Below are 18336 nucleotides of genomic sequence, written 5' to 3'. Positions count from 1 at the left end.
AGGATTATCTATATCACTAATTATTCAATTATTCTTTTACTCTATCTCCTTCACTGGACTTGAAGTTTTGTGAAAACAGAGACTATGTCTGTTTTGTTTTTTGTTTTTTCACCATTGTATCTGTGCTAGCCAGCACAATGCATTTAGTCAGCTCTCAGTATTTGCTAATGTATGAAGAAAAGTGGATGGCAGGGGAGAAGCTTTTTAAGAACTCATGAACTATGGGGCACCTGGGTGGCTCAGTCAGTTAAGCGGCTGCCTTCAGCTCAGGTCATGGTCCCAGGGTCCTGGGATCGAGCCCCGCATCAGGCTCCCTGCTCGGCAGGAACCCTGCTTCTCCCTCTCCCACCCCCCTGCTTGTGTTCCCTCTCTTGCTGTGTCTCTCTCTGTCAGATAAATAAATAAAATATTTAAAAAAAAAAAAAAAAGACTCTAAGAACTCATGAACTAGTTCAGGTATGTAGGATGACTTACATATGACCTAGGACAACAGTAGATGAAATAGGAAGGAAAGTACAAAAAAGGAATCTAATGTTTAAAAAAAAAAATGAAGAGCTTGTTAGACATACAGTAAGGAAAACAGAAATTGGAGACTTTCAGATTTCGACCCTGAGTGATTATAATAATTGTTAGGGACTTTTAATAGAAATGGGCAAGTCAGAGGGTAAGCTGATTTTGTGAAAGATGATATAGTTACTTTACATGAAATCTAGTCTCCAGCTCCAGATGAAATTTCATGGCATTGAGGAAATCTAGAATTGAATGTAATCTCTGATAATCATGGAAAATGAAAACATTTTGTTGTCTTAAGATAGGCAAACATCTGATTTTCATAAAAGGACATGGAACAGTCCACTAACTACAAAAATTAACATTCATGAGCTCCCATGTCCATGCCTGACAAAACAGGATTATTAAACAGATGGTTTGTGAGCACTTAGGTAATGAAGTAGTGATCACTAGGAGCCACCATGAGTTCACCATAACAGATCACATCAAAGTAACTTAATTTGTTTTAATAGGATTACTAGATCAGGGAAGGCCATTGACAGTATAAAGCATTTAACTAAGTTGTTTGTTGTGAACAAGTTGAAGAAATGTGGTCTTAATAATAGTTCAGTAAGTATATTCATGACTGGTTGTATAATCACATCTAGAGACATAAATTATTTAATGAAAGGCATATAGGGAGGTGGTTAAAGTATGGTTTCTGGAATTAGACTGCCTTGGTTTCAGTTCTGACTCTGCCACTTACTAGTCATGTGACATTAGGCATGTTAATTTATCTTTTTAAGTTTCAATTCCTCACCTGTAAAAATAGGGGTAATAATAATTATACTTTGTAGCATGTTGTTAAAACTAAATTATGCCAAAGCACTTAGAATAGTAAGAATTTAATAAATGTTGGATATTATTTTAACCCAGAGGAACATTTATGATGACTTGCTATAAGGCTGTTACCCAGACTTGTCCCACTTGACATTTTTATCTAAAATCTAAATGAAGACACAAGAAATTGAATTTAAGGATAACCCAAATCTGGGTAAGAGCCAACACATTGAATAGCAGAATCAGGCTAAAAAAAGACTTTGATAGGCTTAAGGATAATCTGAACCTGGCAAGGTAAAATTTGATAAGAATAAATATGAAATTCTCCCTTTAGATCTAGCAGTTTTACCTGCTTAGAACTTTGTAAGAACAAGACTTAAGGGTTTGAATTGACTACAACTTCCATTTGAGCCAATTTTGTAAAAATGCAGAAAATAGTTTAGTTAACAGAACAAAGGAAGTGGTCCCACTATGAGCTGATTGTATTAGTCAGAGCATATATTAATAATGTGTTCAATTCCAGACATCACAATTTAATAGAAACATCAGTAAACTGAGGTAATAATCCAAGATAATGAATAGATTTGTAAGCTATAAGAGGAGGAACTCTAAGGACACATTTAACATGGAAAAGAAAAGTTGAGATATATGTTAGGCCAATCTTCAAATATCTGAAAAGATAATATATAGAATATAGACTGGATTTATTTGGTAAGGCTCATTTTAGAAGAACTAGCTTCAGGAAGCAAATTTTAGCTCAGTATAAAGAATGTTCTAATGATTGGGACGCCTGGGTGGCTCAGTCGGTTAAGCGTCTGCCTTCGGCTCAGGTCGTGATCCCAGGGTGCTGGGATCGAGTCCCACATCGGGCTCCCTGCTCCGTGGGGAGCCTGCTTCTCCCTCTGCCTCTGTCTCTCTCTCTCTCTCTCTCTCTCTCTCTCTCTCTGTCTCTCATGAATAAATAAATAAAATCTTTAAAAAAAAAAAAAAAAAAGAATGTTCTAATGATTGTAGCTCTTTAAAAATGAATTGGCCGACTAATGAAGGTATAAAGTTCCCAACCCTAGAAGTATTCAGACAGAGGCAGGATTACTTGTCAAAGATATTGCAGTGGGAGTTCTGTATTGGGTAAGAAATCAGAGCTTTAGGGTCTCTTCCAATGCTGATATTCTATAATGTATTGAGGACATCAATTTTACACATGTTGAATTTCATTAAGTACTTTTATCTTCCTGAATTGATAATGATAATCTGCCGCCTATATTATATACCCTGAAATAAAATTATTTCAACAGCATTTGAAGTGAATTTGGAAGAATCATTTGGTCACCAATCATTTTAACAGATTCATCCCATGTACTTAAGTCTTGTACTGTATTTCAGAAGTGATTGGTATCTGGGTAAACATGTAGGTAGGAACTCTTTAAGAGTTCTCAGAGTATAGAAAAACCTGGAGAGTATACACAGGACACAATCTTCTTGTAAGTCCATAAGAGATAAGGAATAAACATAAAATATTGTATAAAGCATTTGTGTTAAATATGTCAAACATATTTCTGAAATTTCTATTAACTGTTAATACTCAAAATTCATTCAGTAATCTTCCAAAAATTCATAAGATATACATAGCAATGGTTAGCAATTTCTCAATTTGTGTTTATTATGTTGCAGGTTTTAAAGACCTAAAGATACAAAAACATGCCTAATCAGGACAACAACTCTTTAAAAAATGATAAGAATGTTCTTGAAGCTTTCCCCTCAGAATGCTTGAACATGTTTAGAATGACTTTGTTATATGCCTGGTTCTTTGCCACAAATATCTTCATTACAGTGTCTTTGTAAAAATATGTTGTTTTTTTTCCATTAAACTTCTATAACAGACTTTTAATACTCTGTGGTAGATACTTGAAGACAAGCTTTGGTTATAAGATAAAACTTTAGTTGCCCTTTTCTCTCATTTCTTTAGATAAGTGGGCACTAGAAATTATAGATAGCTTTGGCAAGAGTTCAAGGGTTAATGTAGCAGATAAATAAAAGGAATTTTCTGTAAATTGAGACCTGCATTATTTCAGTTGTCTTGTCTTTCCTAACCTAACTCATTTAATTTTAAAAAGTAAATACTTAAATTCTTCCTGACAGTGTGCTCAGCTTTTACTATCGTTTATTACTTCAATTATACTTGATATCACTTAGAACAATCTGCCATTTGGAAATCTCAGTATAGCCTGGAGCTTAGTATTAGATCTGGCTGCTATTGTAACATGTACAGCATATGACATTAATGTATCAAAATTAGATTGGATCATCCCTCCTGGTTAAATTTATTTCACATTTCTTTTGTATTCAGTTAACATAAACCTATTAGGGAAGCTGACACATGGGGATGGCTGTATAGGAAGGATATTTTTAAAGTATTTTGATTAAAAAATGAAATTATAGAGCCATGGCTTTTCTAAGTTGTGTAATCTGTTTGGTTTTTAAAAATGTCACAGAGCCCAAGTACTAAATTTATATTATTTAACGGGTGTGTGTGTCCACACATGTGTGTGGTGTGGTGTAAATAATGAGAATTAAAACTTAAACAGTATTTTGATGGTTAGGCCTACCATCATACATTTAGAGTATGATGATGGTTTCCAAAAAGAAAAAAAAAATTTAATATACTTAAGCCTAAAAGTCTCCTTAAAAGAAAGTAAATATTTTTATACTATGTTTCTTAAATAATAGATTTCGGTCTATGGAGTTAGCCTGGGTACTGTCTTTTAATCCAATCGAAGTATCTGAGGGGGCATTTCTTGCTTAGGAATACAAAAGTTAAAGTTGAGGGATTTGCCTTGTATTTTCAGATACTTTAATGACATTCATAGTAATTAGGATTTTCTAGATAGACTGCTGTTAGGGACTTTAAAAACCATTAGAACACTGGTTCTTGGCTTTTTTGGGTTACATACTCCTATTTGAGACTCTCTCCTCAGAAAAATACACAAATAAAATTTTACACATAATTTTCAAATATTCACAGACTCCTTGAGCCCAGGTTAAGAACTCCAGGGTTATGGGGTGCCTGGCTGGCTCATTCAGTAATGTGTAACTCTTGATCTCTGGGTAATGAGTTCAAGCCCCACGGGCGTAGAGCTTACTTAAAAACAAAAACAAAAACTCCAGGGTTAAGGGTAACAGAAGAGAGAGCCTTTCATTAATTAGACTTAACTTCTTTTTTGTTTGTTTGTTGAAATCACACATTTAACTTTTTTCCGGCTCTGTGGTCTTTAAGCCAAGTAGATTGCATATTTCAAAAATAGAAATTGCTTGTATGCTAGCTCATCAAAAAATATTGATGGCACTTACCCTAGTTCTCTCTTCCAAACCTTCTAAACCTTGAGTGTGTCACACATACAGTATGTTCATTTATCTGAAAGTAGTAGAAAACCTCATGTGAGATATGCACCAAAAATGGACTCAGGTGTTTGCAGTAACAGAATCAATTAATCTAAGATAACCAAATTTTATATTAAAATATATGATTATACGATAATCTCTATGAAGAAAACTCAAGACTAATGGGTATTAAGTTCATTTTTCTAATAACTTAGAAATCCAACTTTTGGATGTTTTGCTTTTTTATAATTTTAATCATCATAATGTTAACTCTCTGATTGCCAGAAGCACCTTTGTAAGCACCACAAATATTTAAACAACATCTTGAGAGTCTAACACATTTCAAGAAGTCTGTTTGGAAGAATTTCATATACAGTGTTTCATAGGCAAAGAAACCCTGGAAAAATATTGAACCAAATACAGTCAACCTTCTCTTACTTAATAGATTATTTACCCAATTTATGAATTAATCTATTTCTTTTCCTTCTCTTCCTGTTGCCTTCTTTAGGCAACTTTACTGCTCATTAGCCCTTTGAGAGAATGGTCAGAAAAAAGGGAGAAGAATCTTATGTCGCTCACTTTTTAAAAACATTTAAACAGTCCTGTAAAAGGCTTGGTAGTGGAAAAACTAGTATAGTTGCTAGTTAAGAAGAATATTTGGGCTATATGGGAATTTTTTTCATCTAAGTTCTCTGCTTCCCATTGTTGACAGCTGAAAATTTTCTGGTCTTTTGCAGTGTCTCCTAATGTTTTGAGTGTTTGTGTTTCATGTGTTGTGAAAATGATCAAATGAAATTTATAGTTTTTTATTTCTTTACCTTTTAATCTTTTTATAGTATAGTATATTGTCAGTAGCTGTACGAAGAGCTATATGCTTTTTTCTAAAACACTATGAACTATTTTCTTGGTTTTCCAGTTGAGACATTTGGGAAATGATGAAGTACACATTGTTTGGTCAGAGCATACTAGAGACTACAGGAGAGGAATTATTCCTACAGAATTCGGTGATGTCCTTATTGTAATATATCCAATGAAAAATCACATGTTCAGTATTCAGATAATGAAAAAACCAGAGGTAAGAACTCCTTATGTTACATTTTAATAATATATTTTGAGCTCTATGTGGGTTTGTGAGTTTCTTCTTTCAGAAGAATTAGTCTAGGCATATCAGGTTGTGAAAACGGGGAAGTGAGACACAGACTCTGGTAGCTATGTGAATTGTCTAAGTCTGATTCAGAAGGAGCTAAAACTGGAAAAATAGCAAGAAACTATGTTCAAATGGGAAAAGGCTAAGGTAGTGCCAGAGTGGAAGTTGCTTTCTACCAAGCTCACAAAAGGATTACCTTTTATTAAGAAGATGATTATAGTTTCCTAAAAGACACAATAAGAAGTAATCATTCTTGTATTTTTAGTTAATATATCTTACTAAGGATTACATGATTATTTTAGTCATGTTCCTTAATAAAGGAAAGGTCTACAACATCAAAAAACAAAAAACAAAACAAAAAAAAACAACTTCTAGTTGGATCTCTTATACCGTAGGGTTGAAATACACTTGCAGAAGTATTTTCTTTCAAAATAATTTAAAAAGTGTGGTAGTGTTTTGGTGTCTTTCTTATTTTTTTAATTGCATACTTTTTAATTTATAGGAAACCTATTTTTTCACAGTTGATCATGAATCTTTAGAATTTCTTGAATTGGACTGTTTCCCAGGTGTGAATTTAAGCTTACAGCCAGGTTTTTTTAGGGTTTATCTAAACCAGAGGTCAGCAAACTATGGCCCACTTCCTCTTTTTGTACAGCCTGCAAGCTATTAGTGGTTTTTACATTTTTAATGGGTTTTTCTTTTTTTGTTTTTGTTTTGTTTTCGGTGTCCCCTTCCTCCCCAGGTTTTTTCTTTTTTAAAAAAAAAAGAAGAGGGACACCTGGGTGGCTCAGTCGGTTGAGCGTCTGCTTTCCGCTCAGGTCATGATCCCAGGGTCCTGAGATCGAGCCCTGTGGTCATGCTCCCTGCTCAGCGGGGAGCCTGCTTCTCCCTCTCCCTCTGTTCCTCCCTCCCACTCGTGTTCTCTCTCGATGGCTCTGCTCTCTCTCTCTCTCAAATAAATAATCTTTAAAAAAATTTTTTTAAAATCAAGAATATACATCAGGGACAATATATGGCCACAAAGCCATATTTTTTGACATATTTACTGTATTATCCACAGCTCACATCCTTGCCTTCAGCTGTCATTTGTACCACCATATTCAGACAGAATAACTTTGACACTGTCAGTCATCTGATAAAAATGACAATTACCAAAACATAGATTTTTTTTTTCTAATAAACCATGTAATAAAAGTCTTTTAGGTTCTGTAGTAAAGCTGGTATCACACAAAAATAATGAAGAACTAACTTGCTGCCTATAAGGATGTATTATCGTCACTGTGTTTTTTTCCAGTGTTGGGTTTTTGTGTACAATTAAGGCTACAGAAATTTGAAAACTGTCAGGGATATGAATTATTTAGTCAGTTAAATGAAGCACAGTTTTTTGAATGGGAAACCCTGTAGACCTTTGGCATTTTTTGTTTATTGTTCTGATGTTAATCATGGAAAATAATTGAATTTGAATAGTATTTCTACTGAAGGAAGAACTAAAGAGGAAGTAGAAACATTTTTGTGTGCAATGTCTTGATTGTTCTTATTTATAATCTTTCTCCAATATGAGTATAAAATTATGTTGTAATTTCTCAATCAGGTTCCCTTCTTTGGTCCACTTTTTGATGGTGCTATTGTGAATGGAAAGGTCCTACCCATTATGGTTCGAGCAACAGCTATAAATGCAAGCCGTGCTCTGAAATCTCTGATTCCATTGTATCAAAACTTGTATCCTTTTTAACAGTACGGTTTCTACTCTAATACATGTCTACTTTCCAAGGTAAGTATTTCTTACGTGTTAGGTGAATTTCTGTTTATTGATATATAGATGATAGACTTCCTCCCCAGTGTTTGAGCAGTTATGATATTTGAGTGATACATTTTCTTTTACATACTACTAATCAGTACTTATCTTTTGATTAATTAATTAGGACCCATTAGGGGTACTCTAATACTCTAGAGTACTGCTAGGTACTCTGACACTATAGATGTATAAAAATAACCAAAATAGTCATCATAAAGTACTCAATCTAGTTGAGGAAATATACTGTTTTTAGTGCATGTGTTGTAACAGAGTTATATACAGTGTTCTGGATGTATAATGACAAGCAGCCTCTCAGCTGGAAGGGGTAGTGGTATCAAGAAACACTTATGAGAAATGTGAGGATTGAATATTGAAAGATGATGAATAAGAGTTAATCGGGTGGATGAGATTGAGAAGAGCATTCCAGGTAGAGGGAACAAGATAAACAAAGATGTGGAAGTATGAGAGGACATGGAGTGTTTAAGAACATGGCTTCTGGAGCCAGATTTCTGGACTCAAATGCTGGCCATCACTTCCTTAGCTATCTAGCCTTGGGCAAATTATTTAACCTCTCTGAGGCTCAGTTTCCATATCTATAAAATGAGAATGATAACATCTAGCTCATTGTGTTATGAGAACTGAATGATTCAATATGTATAAAGCCCTTAGAGCAATGCCTGGCACATAATATGTACACAGTTTTAAATTTTAAATTGTCTTCTGATATTCCTTTCTAAAATGAATTTGTGTTTCCATGTACCTTTTCTATATGATTAAAAACATTTCAATTCTTTTTCTTTTACTTAATAAGTTGTTAAGCTTTACAGGGAAGGCTTTTTAAAATATCCTATGTTCTATTCCACATAATATGGATTTATTGTAAGTCTGCCACATATATTCTCTTCTTTTGATGAAAATTGACTTAAGCAATCTGATTCCTATGTAATTTCTCATGTATTCTGACACTGTGAAATGGAATTATAGGTGGATCATGGCATGGCACATTGATTAAGCTTAATGACATTTATGTAGCATTTCTTATTTGTGACGGTTATATCTTCACTTACTTTTAAGTTGAAAGCTCAGATTTGAAGTGGTCATTGTTGTGAAATGTAACGATTTGGTTTATTATTTCCTGAATATCTCTAGAAAGGTAGCTAATCCTACAAGGAATAAACAGATTATTACCCATAAACTAAATTTATCCACATTGTCAACTCCTCTGAGGTTGTCTTCTTTCTAACCTTTGCCTCCTTACAGTTTGCCTGATCCTGATGTTCATCCTAAGGTTAGTGTATTCCGCCATTTCACTTAAGACACAACTGAAACAATGCCTTAAATCTTTTGGGAAAGTGATGAGAGAGATTAGACTGTAATACAAAACTCTGTTTGCCTCTTGTGTCATAAAACAGGAACTCAATTTTTTGAGCAAACACAAACTATTTCTGACCCAAGGTACAAACATTTAAGATGCACACCTTACCAAGTAGTTAAAAATGCAAAATTAAAAGTATTGGGGCTATGGCTTAATTTCTTTTTCCTGCACCTAAATTCATACTCTTGAGAACTATTTCAGATGTGCATGTTATACTAGAGGTATAGTGGCTGGATTTGCAGTTAGAAAATAACTGATTTTAACTCAAGCTCTGCCTTGTGATCTTGGTCTAGTCACAGAATTTCTAAACCTCACTTTCTTTGTCTGTAAAAAAGATAATACCCATCTCAGAATTATTGTGAAGATTAAATGAGGTAATGAATTTGGATGTGCTTAGTAAATGAAATAGGGTACATTATTTTGTGCAGTGATTAATTCTGTTATCTGTAAAGATTACAGTCAGTATTAAAACAACTCTACCCAACACCGAGGAATTGCCTAATTGAGTTTTTATGTTTGGTTGGTTGGTAGGTTTATTGATTGGATTGGATTTTCAGGCCTGTTTCTTGAAGTTTTTAAATAGTTCATCTTGCTGAGACATTAATAGATACCACATTGGAGAAAATTTCTAAAATGAAGAGAGAGAATTTCAGATTGAAAGAGTAAACATGAACACTTTATTTACACAGCAAATATGAGCAATTTCCATCAGCAGAACCATTTCTGGAACACTCAGAATAAAAATATAAAATCAGACAGATCAAAGAAATTTTTCTTGACTCGGAAGCTTGAATATAGAAGCTATATGGAAATTATTTCCCCATACTATTTAAGGATATAATAAAGATGCTCCTAGCCTTTGCTAATCTGAGGAATATATAGTCATCTTTTACAAGGATTCACAAAGTTCTATATTAATTCTAAATGTCAGGGGAAATGATTTCATACAGGTAGATTACTTGATTTTTAAATTCAACCTTATATACTAAGTTACTACTAGGTGTTTTTAAGATATTGAAATATAGATGTCTTGAAATTTAAATAATAAATACATATCTCAGAAATATATTAAATTTTAAAATGTATGTTTTTGACAAATCCAGATAAGTTCCCATTAAGGAAAAAAACCATGTGTTCTAAAACAGATCAATGGAACTTAACAGAAATTATGACAGAAATTGAAATAGAAGTAGGCTTTGAAAGCCACCAGTTACTACCTTTAATCCTCATAAGAGAAATAAAGGGATAAAAGAATATATAATAAACTCACTTATATTTGGATAATTGTGCTGCTGTGTTAGTTATTTTATGCCCAATAAAAGTACACCCACCAAGATTCCACAGCATAAATTGTGCTATTTATGATCATTAAATACAGTTTAAATTTTATCCTGGGAACATCTTCAGTAACTATGAATCTAATGTTGTTCACTAAATGAGGACAATATTGATTGTCATATGCTCTCCAAATCGATCATGCTGGCAGCCAGAATTACAGTAATCTGTCAGTATTGATGACTGTCTTTCAAGCTTTGAAACCTCTCCTTCACTTCACTTGTCATTTCTTGCATTACTTGTACTTGAAAAGCATTTTCTTGCAACCTTGGTCTTTGTCGGCTAGCTGATTTTTTTTTTTTTTGTCTCGAGCTCAGTTTGTTGGTTTGATCATACAATTAGAATTGAAATGCAGTGCTGGGGAGGAAGAAAAGGCAGATTCTGGGTAACCAGTGGACCTGAGGGGTATTTCAGGTTGATCTTAGCCATCATTTGTTAGTTACCTGTTGAGTGTGTGTGTGTGTGTGTGTTGGGGTTGGGTTGTTTTGTTGTTGTTTTAATTTTTTTTGGCTTTTTTTTTTGCAGTGGGAATAATGTCGTAGTATTAATTTCATGATCTTGGCTATCATTACTCTATACCTTAAATAAAAATTTTAAAGCAATTTTTGTTATCTTAGAGACATTTCAACTATGTACAAATGTTAAATATGCTGTGTGTACTGTTTCTTTTTTTAACATGATATTTATTATACAAAGAAATTTTCAGAAGTTACGGTATATAATCATGTTGTATTAGGGTTCTCAGAGAAACAGAATCAATAGGATGTAGGTATATACATACATAAAGAGAAAAAGATGAATTTTAAGGAATTAGCTCACACAGTTGTGGGGGACTGGCAAGTCTGAAATCTGCAGGAATTCTTAGGTAGAGTTGATGTTGTAATCTGAGTCAAAAAGCATCTGGAGGTAGAATTCCTTACTTCCGTGGGGACCTCAGTCTTTTCTCTTAACCTTCAACTGATTGGTTGAGGCCCACCCACATGCATTATAGAGTATCATCTGCTTTACTCAAAGTCTCTTGATTGTAAATGGTAATCACATCTGAAAAAATACCGTCACAGCAATGCCAAGACTGGTGTTTAACCAAAAACTGGATACCATAACCTAGCCAAGTTGACAAAATTAACTGTCTCACATGTCCCATTTTTCTTAATTTTTCTTTTTAACCTTTCGTACTGCAAAATATAATTTGAAAAAAGTACATAAATTCTAAATGTACTATATGGTGAATAATTACAGTTTAACTACCACCAGCTCAAGAAATAGAACTGTACTGTTATTCTTCTATCAAAAATACTTCCTGATCACTTTTATGATAGTGGTAAAGATTTGAGAAACATGTAGAGACAAATCACAGTTGAGCCTTGAACAACATATGTTTGAACTGCACAGGTCCACTTATTTGTGGGCTTTTTTCTGATAATGTAAAATGTAAATGTATTTTTTCCTCCTTACGATTTTAATATCTTTAATACTTTAATATTTTCTTTTTTCTAGCTTATTTTAAGAATACAGTATGAAATGCATATAACATACAAAATATGTGTTAATCAACTTATCACTAAGGCTCTGATCAGCAGTAAGCTATTAGTAGTTAAGTTTTGGGGGAGTTAAAAGATTTTGGGGCTGTAGGGGTGTTGGCACCCCAGCCTCCATGTTGTTGAAGGGGCAGCTGTAGATGGTAATTTTTTTCTCCAATAAGCTTATAATTTAATAGGGGAGAGAGTAATATGTAAATTAATAATTAAGACAGAAGATAAAATGTGACATAGTAGGGTTATAGATGAAATGCTCTGGGAGTTCTAAGGATGAAGTTATTACTTTGGGAGTAAGAAAATAAAGGAAGAATGCAAAGAAAATCTGGGCCTCAGAGGGTGAGATTTTAGTAGATGGAATGCAGCATGTCTGTTATAGTTCTTGTAATTTATATTTAGGGGCTTTGTATGTATGTATATAATATATATGTGATATTCTGAAATACACAGTATGGGGGATATCATACAATTAAATGGCGTCTTTAAAAAACACATTCTTCCTAGGTTTAATATTCTTTCCTACCAAACCAATATTATTTGATTTGTTCTAATCTGTTTAGATTTGACCTTTTTGTAAATGCCAGAATTGGGTTTCTGTTTATCAGACAAATTACCAGAAGTCAATGATCATTCTTCAATTAGTCACAGTTTGTTATCCCTTGCAGTTCTACTACTCAAATGTAAAGAACTTGTTACAAAAGTATGAGAGCCAAAATGAAATGAAATGTAATTGATTGGCTCCACTAATGTAGTTGGCCATTCATTATGATAGAACATTATAAAACCTCTTAGGGAGGCCCATCAATATTGCTGCCATTTCGTGTTAGAAGAAAGTGAGTTTATTGAGAAACTACATAATTTTATGTGCACTGTCTTTTGAAGATTATTTCTTCAGAAGATAATATTCATAAATATGGACTGTCCTTAATTTATAAATTATATTTTAAAATGTAGAAGCTGATTATTGGCATATCAGCCTGAGTTTCGAAGTCCAGAACCACTTATTAAGTTTTATTTTAATCTGTAAAAAGAGTACTAAACTCAAGACTGTTGTAAGGATTAAATTAAATTATCTGCATGAAGCACTAAGCAGCCTGTCATGTAGCAAGAGCTCAGAAAATGGTAGTTACCTGATACTTGATGATACTATTATGCTCTACACTAGAAATACTCCTCTAAAACACAAATGTAAGTATACGAAAAGACTTGTGCTGGCTCTTGACTGTGTATTGAAATTCTTATGTGAATTCTTTGACTACATGCAAGCAGTTCTTATTAGCTTAACCCTCCCAACCTCATATCTCTTACTGTAGTTTTGTCAAACATACCTGTACTCCTTCCATCTCCGCCCCCATCCTTACTCTCATGTCCCACCACACTGACACCCAGGACACCCTGTGTCTAGCTAGACCATATTTATCATCCCCGAATGCCCTTCTCTTTTCTATGTTTTTGTCCCAAGAATGCCCTTCTCTACTATCTTCCACCTAATATAGTCGTTCTGCATGACCCAAACTTTGTAAAAAAAAAAAAAAAAAAAAAAGTTTCCTTCACTAAACAACATACTGCCTTATAACATTTTGTTATAGGACTTACTGTGTGTGCACATATTAGTAAGTAAGTCTTACTAATCCTGGTTTCACTAACTTCTAGCACACCAATAAGTGGCCAGCAATTTGTTGTAATAGTACAGGTTAGGGTAGATGGATTCATGGGTGGATGGATGAACTGTTCAATTTTTCTTTTTAACAGAAAATTTCTATTCATTTCCCAGTGTACTTTTAAAAAAAAGTTGTTCATTGTTGTTATATTTGGTGGTTTGTATTAGTCTGGGCTACAACTGTAAGACCATGCTGGATAGGTAAGAAAAGGAAACCTAAGAACAGTAGAAACTGCCTCTGATACATGAACAAGCCAGAATAGCATACACACAAGGGTGCTGTATTTTGACTGATTCATTATTATATTTTTATTAGAAGAGGGCATTACAGTTTAATGGAAATAATTTTCAGAGATCAGTAGTCAGTGAGGTTTCCCCCTCCACTTCTTGCGGGAGGGCAGGGGGGCAGGTAGGATCTGTCAAAGAGAAAAGTGAGCCAAAACACTTGTGTCTTGATGAAGTGACAGATGTTGTCTTAGGAAGAGTACAATTTAATGTTCCCCCACCCCCACTCCCCAAGGACAGAGGCAGCAGTGGTTATAGTCCTGAAGGCTTACACTCCCTGCTGAACGGCAAGGAAGGTGGGAGCCACAGGAGAGCTGGGAGGGGCAGCTATAGGAGTCTACATACTGCTAATGTCTTCAGTTTCACTTCTTGAACCTGTTTGCACCACCTACATCAGTGATTCCATTAGGAGCCCTCAGTATCTTGTTAAGTGCCCTTTGTTCTACATATTTTCTAAATGAAAGTCTTAAACTTCATGGACAAATTGGTTATTTGTTACAAACTCTAAGATTTATGATTGTGGTCATTCATACTTCAAAAGAAGAGAATTCTTTAAATAAAATGTCTCACCAGCTAAGTGACCCAGGCTTTGTGGCTTTTGAAATGCTTGCAGCCCTTGTGCCTTGGATATTAACCATTGCAGTAGGCCCTAAGAGCAGACAAACATTCTTACTTACTTAACAATGTGCTCTCTAATGGGAGCGTTTCAGTCTTCTGTGTTAAAGAGATGGGCATCGCTATTGAAGGGGTTTTTTTTGTTTTTTTTTTAAAAGCTTGTGTTTAAACATCCTCCTCCCTGTCCTGGATTTTACTGCTAAACCTTATAGTCTATGTATGCACACAGAGTAATTATTTAAACAGGGACCCTGGATATGTGCAACACTTCTCTTGTGATTCTAATATATTCTTATATCAGTTTTATTTTGTTCAGCTGTTCTTTTTAAAAAATGGCAATATATGCCTGTTGATGTTATTGGTATTTTGAGAGGTTTCCTTACAATCATTGTGGGAATATTTTATTGCATGCCTTTAAAGATGTTTAGTTTTGGTCTAGCAAATATGCCTTTGTCCTTTCAAAAAGATATAAAGGCAATAAATGTAAATCTCTCTGCTATGTAATAAATTTTTGATAATAGTGAAGTTTATTTTGTAGAATTGAACCAGTGTCTGAAAATGGCATCTTTTAATGTTCTCCAAAGATGATTATACTAATAAAGACCAATAATTACTTTTCCTGTATTTAAACAATGGGAGCTCACAAAAATGACTTCAGTATATGACCAACTTCATTTTCTATTTCGTTATATTAATTCTACAGATATTTTCAATTTTTATTCTCTACCAAGAACACTTAATGCACCAGTGAGAGATGATTTAAGTATTAAAAAAGGCTATACTGAACAACATCAAATGACTTTAAAATAAGTATGTTTAAGATCCTCTCGGAAATAAAGGAATAAAATCTTATGAGATAAGTCATTATAAAAGGGGAAAAAGGTGACTATCTCAGTAGAAGTTGAGTGGCATCCAAATTTGTTCATGTAAAAAAAAAAAAAAGTTTATATTTCTTTACCCCAAAAAAGGGTCACTAAGCAATTTGGGATCTTTCATTTAGTCACCAGGTATTTCTTGACTACCTACTATATAGGAGGCACTGTGAGAGAAAAGCTAGGGATAGAAAAACAGTCACTCCTTTCAAAGCTTACAGTCTGGTACAGGGGCTTACAGTCTGGATGGATGGGTGAATGAGTGAGTAGTGAATGAATGAAGTGCCCTCTGGTGAGGAGTCCAGCAGTAGTGATATCTGCAAAGTAGGATGGTAAAAGTGATTATTACAGTGGGAGAGGATAGTGGGGAGGAGGAAACCAGGAATGGTTTTACCAAGGAAGCATGAAGGGATAAAAGTGTAATGTGGCTAAGAAATACAAGGAGTTTCTCAGTATTGGGTGGTATAAAGCAAAGGGAAGAGTAATAGCAGATGAGGTCCAAACCAGATAATGCAGTCAAGCAGAAAAACAAAACAAAACATAAACTTGATTTCATAATGTTACTACCAATAATATAACAGCCAGTGTCTAAGGGTGACAGTTCCTTTTGCTTTTATATAATTTTTACTTCTTGAATAGCAGAGCACAGCTTGAATGTATTTTCCTTTTATAGTAAAGCCTTTCTAAAATTAGTTTATAGATTTAAATAAAGTATTTTTTATACTTAGTCATACAGTAATTTCCAGGCTAAGAACAGTAATAGCTAGTAATAAGACTAAGAAGTTCTCTAAGTGTTTGATAATATTTATATATATTTGCCATTTCAAAAAGAGCATTTGAGATATTCATAATCTTAAGTTTTATGATAGACTCACATTCTTGTATAACAAGCCGCCTTTACACTTTTCCTGTAAAGTATTTTTATGCCTTATTGTGCTTTTACAAACAATTATGCTTTTTTATGTTACTGATAAATGAGGTATTTTTTTATCCTATTCTGATAGTACATTGGCTTCATGGCAAAAAGAGCAAAGGAAAAGAAAGCACTACACCATCTTACCTGTTTTGTCAAATCCAGTGTGGTAGTATGGTCCACATATGCCAATCTTACCAGTTAGATCATATAGTGCATACAATACAAGGAAGGTAGAGAACTCTATCAGGTGTCTTTAACAAAATGAAGGGGCCCCTGGGTGGCTCAGTCGTTAAGCGTCTGCCTTCAGCTCAGGTCATGATCCCAGGGTCCTGGGATCGAGCCCTGCATCGGGCTCCCTGCTCCTCAGGAAGCCTGCTTCTCTCTCTCCCACTCCCCTTGCTTGTGTTCCCTCTCTCACTGTGTCTCTGTCAAATAAATAAAAACTTAAAAAAAAAAAAAAAAAGTTTCTCTACTTCCATCTTCATTAAATTCTCACCTGTGATGGAACAGGGACTTTTTTTTTCTGTTAAACCCTTATGTTTTTTATATTAGTGATGAAGGTGCACTGGTATGCTCACATTATCGTTCACTACACCTACTACATAATGTACAAGTTTTATTTTAGTCTTTGTTTAAATATAAAAACAGCAGATTTAGATGCTATTTATGGATTTCAGAGAGCAAAGAATGAAGGATGTAAAGCTGAAATTAGTCTTTAACCTTGTTTGACATAGGAATTGCAGTGCTTTTAATCCATTCTTTTCCTTTTTACTAAACATAAGGGGTTTTGCCATTGAATTTTTAATAACTCAATAATGGAATTAAAATTAAACTATGGGTCACAAATCTCCCCATTTTCTTCTAACTGCTTTTCCTCTCAAACACTAGAATACAGCCTATTTAAATCTTAACTTTTGCTTGCCAAACCACTGTTACCGTCCATCTGTTCATGCCAATTGTAAAGAAGGTTTGGTTTTTAGTGAAGCTTTGCATTTCACATAAGGTATGTGAAGTGAAATTTCACAAGGGACATGATGGATCCTGATTCATAGTGATAAACCTTTGGGGCCATCAGGGTTGGCATATGGTCCAGTATGATATGAAGGCTTGGGTTCCCTGGCTTCACTTCTTTGGCGTGAAGCTGATAAAACCTGGCTCTTGAGTATTATTTCACTGGACACCAATCATGGGCAGCAGGAACTGCCCATTTAACTCTCTGTGGGAAGGAAGCCCAGAGAGCATTCACAATGGTACCATTGTCGAGTTGCAAACTGCTCTGAACAGCTTGACAGCACTAGGGAGGAGGGGAAGGGGTTGCTTTACTAATTGCTGTTCAGAAAAGAGAAGGAGCAAAAATAGCTGTTGTAGAACTGATGTTTCTACATTTACTTACTCTCTTGATAGGAGTGTTGACTTTTATTTAGCACATACCTACTATAAAAAGAAAGCAAATAAATATATTTAAGCAACCACCTGTAGTAATTCCTTGTTAACATGCCATTATCTATTTTAAACCCACCAGATTATAACAAAGTCAGTTTTGCTTTATGATACTTTTTATGTTTAGATGAAAATGTATTTTTTTAATCTTCACAAAAATTTTTTTAATTTAAAATAAGGGAAAATGGATTAAAACCACAATCCATGTATCAGATAAAGTTAAACACAAATTTGGCTTAATTTCCTTTATACTGTGTTTTTTAGAATTCCCAAATATCTGAATACCTACAAGCTACATTAATATAGAAATGTAAATTAATCTCACGCATAACAATTGCAAGTGCTAAAATAATCCACTGTAGATAAACTAGTCAGCAAATCTTAGGGTTAATACCAGATTTATCATTTAAATGAATAGCGGATAACTATTTCAGTCATTTCTGGTTCTCTCTCTCTCCTTGAAGTCTGTTTCTCAGGTATATTTAAAAATCTGAGGGTTCTTTCCCTTTTTATGAAGCATTGTATGCCATGATATTTGTATAAACTCTACTGCTGGCCTTTCCATTTTTTTCTGGTCAGTCTAATCAAGCATTTGGTGATTCTGATGCAAAGAAACAATGATCTACTTCAGCTTACTTCAGCCCCTAGGATCCT

The 18336-nt window shown here is 34.2% G+C and overlaps 1 protein-coding gene and 1 pseudogene across 11 annotated transcripts in view; both read left to right on the top strand.

Moving 5' to 3' along the window:
- The window catches only part of RALGAPA1 (Ral GTPase activating protein catalytic subunit alpha 1), a 247521-nt gene that overhangs the window by 210977 nt on the left and 18208 nt on the right, over window positions 1-18336 (top strand). For all 11 annotated transcript variants that reach the window (XM_032404962.1, XM_032404961.1, XM_032404954.1 and 8 more), the window contains 2 exons: window positions 5624-5782; window positions 7446-7573. In XM_032404962.1, coding sequence (XP_032260853.1) covers window positions 5624-5782; window positions 7446-7573 — 287 coding nt within the window. The remainder of the gene's footprint in view (window positions 1-5623; window positions 5783-7445; window positions 7574-18336) is intronic.
- LOC116632560 lies at window positions 10501-16507 on the top strand (annotated as a pseudogene).

This window comes from Phoca vitulina, unplaced genomic scaffold (assembly GCF_004348235.1).
Source record: "Phoca vitulina isolate PV1807 unplaced genomic scaffold, GSC_HSeal_1.0 scaffold7, whole genome shotgun sequence".
Lineage (NCBI taxonomy): Eukaryota > Metazoa > Chordata > Mammalia > Carnivora > Phocidae > Phoca > Phoca vitulina.
Note: the sequence above shows the minus strand (reverse complement) of the source record. Positions and strands in the feature narration are given on the sequence as shown.